At 40.4% G+C, this 12,503-nt stretch overlaps 1 protein-coding gene across 1 annotated transcript in view; it reads right to left on the reverse strand.

Annotated features, from left to right (window-relative positions):
• The window catches only part of LOC115592456 (ras-specific guanine nucleotide-releasing factor RalGPS1), a 115,245-nt gene that overhangs the window by 15,748 nt on the left and 86,994 nt on the right, over positions 1-12,503 (reverse strand). The window contains exon 11 of the mRNA XM_030435186.1: positions 12,007-12,074. Coding sequence (XP_030291046.1) covers positions 12,007-12,074 — 68 coding nt within the window. The remainder of the gene's footprint in view (positions 1-12,006; positions 12,075-12,503) is intronic.

Below are 12,503 nucleotides of genomic sequence, written 5' to 3' on the forward strand. Positions count from 1 at the left end.
GGGGGCAGAGCTGCTGCTCAGAGCCAGTCAGCTCTGGAGGAGAGGCAGTTGTGCTCTTTCTTTAGTATACAACATTATATATCAGAAAGTAAACCAAAAATAATTCCAAGGAGGCTGGAAACCTTGACAATACAAACACTTTTTGTTGGACCGCAGGACTGATATTTTACAGTCCATGTCACGGGGATAGCACTTCTTTAAAATGTTTTACAGCAAATCCACAAGATGGAGCCACTGAATCACTAATCAAGTCTTTACATAAAAATCATTGTTCACATCAGGGACTACTGCCCTCAACTACTGTTATGACTCTGTCTACATATTCTATGTGTACACGTGTAATAGATCTGCCCCTTATAATCCTATCATCAGTGAAGCCACAGCTCTGCCTTCTGGCAGGCCTGTGTTGGATTGGTGAATTGGTGCAGTGTTATCATGTGCATTATGTGCCAGTGGAACCTCTGAGTCACTCTCTATTCCTTCTCACTGAAAACCCACTGAGGCCATTCAGTCCTGTAGATGTGACCAGTTCGGACCAAGCGGGACAGTCTGTGCACAGAAAGCCCAGCTTGTAATACTTTGGACTTGTATTAAGTTAATTTGTGGTATTAAGTACAATTAGCCTTAAGAGCCTCGTGAAAAGTAGGAACTGCTGCATTAGAAAAAGTTCAAACACTGCAGACAACAAACAGACGTGAAGGAAAAAGATATGTTCAGACAGAGTTCCAAAATTTCTTATAATTAGAATCTTTTCCCAAAACAAGAGGAAACTGTTTCCTCATCTGCAATTTTGTAATCATGAAAAATAATGTGGTGAGGTTAGATTAACCGAATTCACTTAATGTAGCAGGATAATGTGATCCCTCTGGGATAAAGGCTGACTTAATGTTCCTCCATTAGCTTGTAAAGTAACACTCGTTTGCGTTGCTGCAGGGATTTTTGCCAATGATGCCAAGAGGTAAAAAAAAATAATTCTGTGGTGATAGTGTAGTGTAGAAATGATCAAAGTTGAACAAACAAAAAATGTTGAGCTAAGAGTTAGCAAACAGCTAAAGTGAGCTAAGATTAAGACACCATGTGGAAAATGTAATTAACTATCCAACAAGTTATATTTACAGAAAAGTGAAGTGAGGTTTCAGTGTTCCATTTTTGATGCAGTTTACTTCAAGCAAAATACCCAGATTCACTACCCAAGTTTGTGGGATTTTGCCATCAGAAATACACAAGAACTGCCAGCAGAAATACACAAGAACTACCAAACAGACTTCCATGAAACCTAGATGGAGGATGGGTGTCAGCCCAGAACAGACTCCACTGACTTTTGGTGTGGATCTGGAAAAAGGGATGGATTAAGGGATTTTTCCCAACTTTCCCCCATTAAACCGAAGGCAGAATTTTATGTATTCCTTCATATTCACGCTTTGCTTAAAAACGATCAGGTAGGGAGAGACTTGTCACTGCTACTTGGGCTGTTTAATGCAGCCAGTACATGCAATTAGAAAACATCATCTCCATACATATGATCCAGGTTTCCACATATCAGTGAATTAGTGCGTTTGCACAGTAATCAGTGAAACACAGCAGAGTGTTTCTGACATGAAATCTGAGCTCTGTGACACTCTCACTACATTAAGTGGAAGACTGATAGACGGGTGGATGGTATGATATTATTGGCCTTGTTCAAGCTAACGTAAGCACAGGAGATATTTTGTTTTAGTGGAGGAAAACTTGAGTGGATTCTGATATGAAAATACATAAAATAGACTTTCTATCAATAGTCCAGAAGACATGCAAAAAAAAAAATCACTTTTTCCTTAAAACATGAAACTTGGTACACTTGTATGGTTTTGGCCTCTGATCTTTGTCAGAGATGGAGCCATGGCAAACCCACCATGTGGCAGCCATGGCAGCCATTTTACTTTCCGCCATGAATTATGTATTTTGCATCACATCTCCTGAACCAAACATGACAACACAGGAAAGGTGACATCTCCCCCAATGTTTTGTTGGTCAAGGATTACAGTGATACCATGCATTACATCATAAATTGTTCAGGTGAAGGGGTAATGGTGAAGTCTGTTATGCATCTTGCGATGGGAACACATCAGCCATGATGCTCATTAACATGAGTACTCAGTGGTCATTACTACATCGTTACATGAGTTCTCAGTAACCATAGTTCCGACCACAGACCACCTTCATTTTGATCTCAACTATACACCTGTAAAGTTTCATGACTGCATCTTGCACAGTTATGGCGCTAAGTTTCACTTTCGGTTATGTCTGCCCCCATAGGTTCGCTTTAGCTGCCATTCTGATACTCGGTAAATATTGTGCCAAATGTTCTCGTTTTTTTTCCTAATTACTGCACTCGGTAACCTCGATCAACAGGGATCTGGGTTAAAAACTAAAAGTAAAATAGGCATGTCGAGCTTGAATTGTTTCACATCTTACCCTGTGAATTGAAGATTCTTTTGGACTAAGCCAGAGGTGATACCTTACATGTATCCCCTTACCAATAGGATGGCTAAAACACACACAGTTGGACTGTCAGGTTCAGAAAAGCTGGGAAAAACAGGAAAGCTGTGACATAACAACAGACACTGGACATTCCAGATGATGGTTGTTAGCTCTTAGGTCTTCTCTGAGCACATGTGAGTGCTTACTCAGCTACTTGAATTGCTGCAAAGACATCATAAAACAGCTTGGATGAATTAGCCACGTTTTGGTCTAAAATAATTCAGTCACGAGAGGCTCAGTCCCAAGCTTCCCAAAATAGATGATTCATGGAACATAATCATACAAATGAGATAATAATGCTGGGATGATCACAGCCGAAGTCACGTACAGCTCCATCATCAGACAACTTTGTCCCTCCTTACACACAATGATGTATGAACTGGGTGAATGCATCAAGTCACGTGTTTTGGTCCTTGCACATGTTCTGCTCAGTCCACCATGCCACTCGTACATGGAGAGAGTGAGTAAACCAAATTCTTCTGTTTGGCAGTGTGTGAAGTGCATGACACTTGTTTATGTTGAATGTGCCAACACGCCAGTGGACACAGCCAGAACAGCCGCTTTCTGCCATGTTACATAACTCCAAATGATCAGCTGACCAGTATGAGGAAAACGCCATCTGCAGTTGTTCGGACCCTCCCGATCCCTGACAAAACAACTCACCAAATTCAGAAGAGTTCATCCACAACAACAGGTTCCCATTCATCTAGTAATAACAAATCAAAAGGCCAAAAGGAAATAACTTATGTTAGATATGGTCACATCTGCAGAAGGAATCAAAATGTTTGGCTGAAAACAAAAATAGGATGCTGTTTTTGCTTAAGTAGAGTTTTTTCAGTATTTGCTTGAGTGAACATTCAAAGCACAAGTTTGGATGAATTTATATTTTTCCATTAGGCAGGATTCATTTACTCTGATCTGAACTAACCTGAACAAATCTGTAACATCCTGAGTTCTGACTAACAAGCCATATAAAAATCCCCCGAATAAAGAGCCATATGATTGATGGTACTTCAGGGCTTTACACAAGGGTGTATGATGGGCTGTCCAAGCCATAATTCATACTGGCCTGTACTGGCATCCTATCTACACAGTACTTACAGGCTAAGTTGATCTTTATAGGTCAATCAAGCATCAATCAATCAATCAATCTTTAACCGTATAGCGCCAATCCACATCAAAAGTCATCTCATGACACTTTCCAATTTGAGCAGGTTTAAAACATACTCCTTGGGAGAAGGGGTAAACCTTTCCTTCCCTAACAACTTTACTAAAAGTATGATGATGATGATAACAATAGCAATAATAACAATAGGTCAAATCTGTGATGATTAATCAATATTAAGACTAGTAATAAAATCCAATTTACATTAGAGCACCTCAGGCACCACCCGTGAAGAAGGGAAAAGATAGCCAAGTCACCAAATCAGTCTCATAAAAAGGTACTAAACTGTCAGTTTGTAACTGATTAATGATTAACTTAATGACTACAACCAAATTTACCATAACAGCTGTAATGGTTGAAGGATTTTGGAGTCCTTAAAAGAGTAGAGGTTGGCAACATTCACCCTTGTACAATATCAAATAGACAGCATGTACGTTCAGAAGTCTTTTATGTAACACAAAATTAATACACACAATCTAACTAATATGTACTATATACAGGTACTATATGTACTATATATACTGAGTTCTAGTTCCTCCACCGATTAAGTAGTTCAGTGGAGACATGGCATGAATATGAAGTAGAATATCTGATGTCATTGTACTGTAATCCAGGACTAGAACCTGTCTATGCTCACTGAATTCTGAGTTTGAATGTCTTATCCAAAACTACATAGTGCCCCTTTAATTCAGAACTCTTACTTAAAAGACTAATCATAATTAGTCAGTATCCCTAGTAATGATTCTAATTTAAATCAATTCAACCCAAAATTCCCTATTAATTTTGCATGAAGTACTACATGGGAAATGTTCAATACATTGCAGGCCGGTGTGTCATTGTGAGCAAAATGCGTATTTCTGAGAAAAGAATCTTGTAATTACAAAAACTGAGCAGATTCTTTTGTCATTGTGACAGAAAGAAAACGTTCACCCTCAGGCAACATGGTGTTTGCAGCCAAACATTTCCATGTAATAGCTCAGATGCATGCTTCCTTCCCAAATGATTTTTCTGATGAGCATTATAGGGACTAAAGCATGTTACACTCTTGGTACAGAGTGATACTTTTTTTTAATTTACATGCAGTGAAATCTAAACCTTTCCTTCCCTTAGAGTACAGTCCCCTTCAGTCAGTCCAGTGACAAGCAATTAATGGTTAAATTTCAAGAAATGGTGTGAATTCTAGGTCTGAAAAAATGTGTGAAAAGTGAAAGAGAGAAACAAAGAGAAAGAATAGCAGTGACTATGGTAACCCCCACAAACCAGTCCCAGTATGTGGTTGGCCAGCCTGTGAGACATGAGTCTATGGAAAAAGATCAATGTTTCTGGTCCCTGAGGACGCTGATGTGGAATGCTGACATGCTGGTGCTGTTTGACTGCAATTAGTGGCATCTTTTACTTGCTCATGGGACATTTTAGTCAGGGATACAGGGATCTCTACACAACTTTAAACTCAAGTAAATTAATCATATGAGTTGATTGATCTAAAATGTAGCTAATGTATTGTAGTTTCAGTCAGCTTGGTTCCCTCATTAGCTGCAATGAATTATGAAGCCACAGCATGTCAAACACAACTAGACTATTTATTCTCTTGTCTGTGGGTTTCCTGTGATGTCAGGCTGATTAATTATTACAAAACAAACTAAACTGAATAAAAAGACTTTTAATGTAATCACCTTCATGAGCCATCAACAACTTTTGAGGAGCAATGAGCTCACTTGGTGAGCGAGAACTTTATGACAAACACATTTAATGACTATATACAAACTGAGGAGGTTTCCATGAAAATAAATGAAAATCCATCTTGACCCAATTAGAGTAACACTCCAACTGTACAGCTAATCGTTAGCTGTACAGTTGTCACAATGACAAAAGAATCTGCTCAGTTTTTGTAATTACAAGATTCTTTTCTCAGAAATATGCATTTTTCTCACAATGACACACTGGCCTGTAATGTATTGAACATTTCCCATGTAGTGCTTCATGCAAAATTGATAGGGAATTTTGGGTTGAATTGATTGCAGATACAGGACTAACGTTTCCTGTATCTGCTTGGGTGCAGACACTTTTCTGCTTGCTCTCGCTTCTGCTTGTTTTCTTTCCACTGTTATTCTTTTTCTTCACTGAGAGATTACAGGCAGTGACCCCTGGATATTTACAAACCACTAGGACAACAATTAATTGACTGCTGCTGCCTTATTTCACTTTTTTTTCCGAACTCAGTACTTTCAGAATGAGGCCTACGAAGTAGCACAAGCCTATTAGCAGCTAAAGCCTATTAGCAACTAAAGCTAACTAGCACCAAAATGCCTCTCGTTAACCTGAACTTTCTGAACATCCTTCAGAAAATTGCTGAGCTGGAAACCAAGATCCACCAAATAGAAGTAAATGTGGAAGTGAATGGACTATCTGGGAACGAAACTACTCTCCCATGGAATCAAAACAGCAGACAAGAGCCTGCTAACACGCGGCTAATTAGCCCCGACAATGACTCGACAAAACAGGAGTTCTGGGGACTGGATAAAAAGCCCAGGAACATTCTTCCCTGCTGGTATACTCTTAGAGCAAAGCCTAAAGATAAATCATTTTTGGGAGAACGAGTAACAGGCAGAGCCCAGCGTCCTGAGATCTGTGATACAACTGGTTGGCCTGCACTTTCCTCTGAAAAGAGTGCCTCCTCAACGCCCGTCCCAAAGAGGAAACAACCGTGGACAACGGTGAAAACAGAAAGTAAGAGCAAACCTACCCAAATAACAAAAATACAACTGGAGAACAGATTTGCTCAACTTTATCAAGACCGTGCAAGCTCTCCGTCAATGAACAAGGAGAGATATGAGACCAAATCCAAAAGTAAAAGATCACAGAAAGAGCTAATGACTGGACCACAAACACTGATTGTGGGTGATGTTGCTGTGAAGGAGGTAAACAGCTTTTGCAGCAAGAAGAACACCAAAGTACTCAAAGACTTCACTGATCTGTTGAACAAAGTCAGATCTCTCGATACTGTGGTGTTTGTCAGTGGCCCTCTACCAACTGTCCGTAGAGGTGATGAGAGATTCAGCAGGTTGTTGATGTTGAACAGATGGCTCAAAGCTACATGTGCCGCTCAATCGGTGAACTTCATTGACAATTTTAACATTTGCTGGGAACGCAGACACCTCTTTAAGGCAGATGGATTCTGCCTTAACAAGTCAGGAGTAAGGTTGTTAACCTCCAACATATTCTACTCTGTGCACCACACACCAGTTCCTCCCTTCAAGGACAGCAGGCAAGACAAACCAAAACAACTGATAAGACAGCCCTTGGAAGGAGAAATACTTGTGCCTGAGATAAGCTTCGAACAGACAAGTCAGCTGTGCCAGGAGGAGGAGTCCTTGCTGCCATCTTCGCCCCGCAAGGAGGAGTCCCCCCCCAGTCGCAACAAGAGGGGACATCCACTCTCCACCAACCCCAACCAACTCTCCGCCCTCTCCAGCCAGCCTCAGCCTCTCCCCCTCTTCCCCCCTCCTCGATTTCACGGATGAGATGAAAAAGCTGGTCAATGTTGGACTCAGACTCACACCCCGTCCAAATCTGCCACGCTTGAAACCACCATCGCCAAAATGTCATCGTGCCCCTCCACCCCCTCTGAATAATCTTCGCCCTCTACAGTCTGAAAACAGCGAAGCACATCCTGTCCATGCTGACAGTACAATTAACGCTTACTGATATGTGCCGGGTCCTGCTACGAAGTTGATATCACTACTGTTTTCCCCCGAGAAAAGCCAGGGCCCCTTGGAGAGAAAATAACGCTCATGCCTTGTTTGCTACTGTCGACAGGCTAACAAACCCTCCTGTGCCAGTAGCCTCTGAACATCTGTCTACCAGGGCCTGTAATGAATTTGCATCATTCTTCACTGCCAAAATTCAGAACATTAGACAAGCGGTCAGTGCCACTCTACCAGGTACTGGAGGTGTGCTGTCGTTTTGTCCACCTAAACCCAACTCTAATACCCTGACACAATTTGATCCAATCAATGACAAAAACCTGCAAGACATTATACAGCATTTGAAGTCTTCCTCCTGCAGCCTGGATATTTTACCAGCAGGGTTCTTCAAAAAAGTTTCAGACTGCATGATTCCAGATCTGCTACAGATTGCTAACATGTCTCTTCTCTCAGGTGTCTTCCCCCAAGCCATTAAGACTGCAGTCATTAAACCACTCCTGAAGAAGAGAACTCTAGACACATCAGTAATGAATAACTATAGGCCCATTTCAAACCTCCCAATTTTAAGCAAAATAATTGAAAAAGCTGTCTTTCAACAGCTGAACAATTACTTAATAACAAATGGCTGTTTTGATGCTTTCCAATCAGGATTTCGACCACATCACAGCACTGACACGGCTCTTGTTAAGGTCCTCAATGACATTCATTCAAACACAGACAGCGGAAAAATCTCAGTCTTAGTATTACTGGATCTCAGTGCTGCGTTTGACACAGTCGACCATAATATACTACTGGACCGACTGGAAAACTGGGTTGGACTCTCTGGTACAACACTAAAGTGGTTTAAATCTTATCTAAATGAGAGAGATTACTTTGTGTCTATTGGTGATTTCACATCTGAACGGATGAAAATGACAAGCGGAGTACCCCAGGGCTCCATTCTGGGGCCTCTACTATTCAACATTTACATGCTCCCTCTAGCTCAGATAATGGAAAACAATGAAATGTGCTAACATAGTTATGCAGATGACACACAAATTTATATAACCATCTAACCAGGGGACTATAATCCCATACATACCCTGAGTAGATGCATTGAACAAATCAATGATTGGATGTGTCAGAGTTTTCTTCAGTTAAACAAAGATAAGACTGAAATAATTGTTTTTGGATCCAAGGAAGAACGACTTAAAGTCTCTGCTCAGCTTCAGTCTGTAATGTTGAAAACTACAGACCAAGTCAGAAACCTCGGTGTGACTATGGACTCAGACATGAATTTCAGCAGCCATATTAAGACAGTTACAAAATCAGCCTACTATCACCTTAAGAATATATCCAGGATAAGAGGGCTTATGTCTCGGCAGGATTTGGAGAAACTTGTTCACGCATTTATCTTCAGCAGACTTGACTACTGTAATGGTGTCCTCACAGGACTCCCTAAAAACTCCATCAGACAGTTGCAGCTGATTCAGAACGCTGCTGCTCGAGTCCTAACAAGAACCAAAAAAGTAGATCAAATCACTCCAGTTCTTAGATCTTTACACTGGCTTCCTGTCTATCAAAGAATAGATTTCAAAGTCCTGTTGTTGGTTTATAAAGCATTGAATGGTTTCGGGCCAAAATACATTTCTGATCTGCTGCCGCGTTATGAATCATCCAGACCTCTGAGAAAGTCAGGTACCGGTCTGCTTTCAGTCCCCAGAGTCAGAAGTAAACATGGAGAAGCAGCTTTCAGTTACTATGCGCCACATATCTGGAACAAACTCCCTGAAAATTGCAGGTCTGCTCCAACACTCACCTCTTTTAACTCAAGACTTAAAACATTTATTTTTGCCACTGCTTTTAACTGAAGCAATTCAAGTCTTTGAACTGCATTATGACTCTGACTCTACAGTCTTGTTTCTTTTAAAGCTTCTCTATTTTAGCCTACTTGTTTTGATGTTTGTTTCTTAATGTTTTTACTGGTCTTAAAATGCTATTTAAAATGTTTTTTTAATGCAATTTTTAATGTCTTTTAAATGAAATTTTTATGTCCTTTAATGTAATTTGTGTGTGCCTGTAAAGCACTTTGAGTTGCCTTGTGTCTGAATTGTGCTATACAAATAAACTTGCCTTGCTGTGCATTGCCTAATCCAGAAACTGTGGGTTGGTGTTTTCATCAGGGCTGCAACTGCTGACCCCCTTTAATCTAAATTAAGGTTCAAGGCGGATTTATTTGTCATACTACAACACAGAGTTGTACACAAAAATGCATATTGTGTTCCCTTTATGGCACACAAGAAAAAATGTTATGGTGGAGTGCAGAGGATGAGTTTAGAAGTCTCACAGCCTGGAGAATTAAGATGCTCTATAGTCTGGTGGTATGCTAGCGGATACTTCTGTATCTTTTGCCAACTGGTAGCAGGGTGAACAGACTGCGACCTGTTCTGTATTTATCATTTTGACAAATGCTTAATGATCTTTTCATCTTTAATTAGTTTGCATCCTTCAGACTGTCGTGCTTTTCTTTGTTATTTGAATTTGTTTTTTTACCTTCTGCCTGCCCCTGAAGAACACACTGACAAACCACAGGCTGTAATCAGCAAACAGTCAGAAATTTAAAGTAAAGAAAAGCAGCAAGAGTCCGATTTGAAAGTCTAGATTCCCAAAGAGCGAGGCATGGGTCTCCCATAACCGCAGGAATGGGAAAGACTTGTTTAAAGTGGACGTAAGTCTGTCATTAGAAATTAAGAAGAGCTGCAGCATTGACATGAGAATTTCTGGGATACAAATTCAACTTTTGTAAGACCTGCAACTGAGGGATTACTATGAAAAAGAAATCAAAACTAATCCCACAATGGTGTGGTCCAAATTATAATCAACACATATAAGGAGTCAAGTGTGTAAAGATAACTTTCATATGAAAGATTGATCACTAATGATAAACAATGACTAAATTTAAGGAAATGTGGGAATAAGAGTTCCATGATGAGATTATATACATAATGGCTCAAGCGAGTACTGGGTCTGCCCGGTTGTCTTCTCCCAGATGGTCCTGCCAGGAAAAGCTCCTAGGTAGGAGCCCAGGAGGCATCCAAGTCAGATGCCAGAACCACATCACCTGGCTCCTTTCAGTGAAAAAGAGCAGCAGCTTTACCAGCCACCCTACGGAGGAAAATTACTCTGGCTGTATCTGCAATCTCATTCTTTGAGTCACTACCCACAGCTCATGACCAGAGGTGAGGGTCAGAACATAGATGGACTGGTAAATTGAAACCATGCTCCTGATCATGATTAAGACCCTAAACTGACACGTATGTCAATGATAGCGCAGCTCACACACAGAGCTTCATGTCCCCTTTGATGTGGCTCTGGGTTCACCCCTCTTTATTATCCTGACCTACATCCAGCTCTTGGCTTGTTCAAGCTGCATTACATCATCTTAGCCCACTCAACATGAACCCTTCTGAACCCCAGCAAACACAATAAAAGGAAAATAAAGGAAGTGGACCGGCCCTGTGCAACATCTCTTCATGGAACTTTTTGCTCCCACTGCGCTGGCCTTCTGTACACTTTACAAATGCAGGAAGAAAGTGGTTTGTCTCTGTGCAGCTTTCAGAGGGTGTTCAGATAGCCTCCTCACCTCCACCATGACTTAAGAGGACACAGAGAGGTGAAAGAGGACAGAAGATAAGCAGGAAATGATGGAACACCAACTTGGCAGTTTGTGCAGTCCACTTAGGTCAGCCAGCTAGGTCTCTGCTGTTCCAACCCAATCAAAATGTAATTAATCAACTGTCAGTACAGAAACTTGATGTAACTACCTCAACCTGCAGAAAGTTGTGCTTGCTCATTTCTCACTCTGCTCTGGCCTAAACACTTTGGTCACACAAACTGTAAGTTATTTATCAAACAGATCTCTAACTTATGCTCATAAAGGAAGAGTAAGGCAAGTAAATAAACAGGCTCTCTTTTGTGCATTAGATAAAAATTTTTCTAAATCTGTCCAAAAGTGTCAAATCTACAGGTTTACAGTTTATAGGGGAGCATGACCTGGTCTATTTCTTGGTCAGACACACTGACGTCGAGCTTGTTTGTCACTAAAAGGGTGAAGAGCAACCAGTAGTCACTCCAGGAACTCAGTATGCTTGCCTACAAATAGTTATAGCATGTAACTACTGTACCTGTAAAAACCTGTGGACCGAGTCAAGGCTGGAAAATAATATACTTCAGTTATCACAAAGGAAACTATTGTGCGACTAAATTATAGAGTACAGATATAGAATATAACATTAAAACCATCAAACTGTATTAGTTTACCACAACGAACATCTGCTGCTCCTTAAAACTGCCACCAAAATAATTTATTCCGAAAATGATCGGTTTTCCACTATCTAACATTTTTTTATACTTTCCGTCGCAAGCTACAATTGATGGGTGCATGCTTAAAAATGTACTGTCTGAAAAGTGTTGGTTTTGTTGTCCTGACAAATAAAAAGAAATAATAATGACATATTATTTAATCGAACGATCCGAATGAAAATGAAATAACTAAACCTGTTATGAAACAAAGTGCGATATAGCAATGGCATTGAAAGACTATCAGACCAGTGGAGCTCTAAGGCATGTGTGTCTTACCTGCCAGATCTTCTTTAGAAGAAGCAATGCGAGGTGAACTATTGCCAGGTTCAATCTTCAGAGACAGCCTGCAACACAAAAAATTACCATCAGTAACACCAACTTACTGCTACTCTCCAATTAGCTGATACTGCTGTCCTGGCATCCCTACATCACAGAGTTAATCAGACAGACAATGATGCAGAAAGTACACGTCTTTGAACCACCAACAGTGTATCTGAAGATCTCACAAAGCCAATTACAGACCATTTTACTGTGGCTTCAATTTATTACCCAGGATAATTAACACAAAATCAGAACCAGCCTACATCTGAGCATTACTCAACTAAGCAATGAGGCTTCAAACATGTTTCATGATCTGCTAATGTAAAACGTGAGTTGATAAATATGAGCACATGGCTTAATCAATTGGTTACTGACCGTCACTCAAAACTGTGCCTAAACACAACCTGCATAGACACAGGCAAAGAACTAAACACTGCAGACTTTGAATATAT

This window comes from Sparus aurata, chromosome 12 (genome assembly GCF_900880675.1).
Source record: "Sparus aurata chromosome 12, fSpaAur1.1, whole genome shotgun sequence".
Taxonomy (NCBI): Eukaryota; Metazoa; Chordata; class Actinopteri; order Spariformes; family Sparidae; genus Sparus; species Sparus aurata.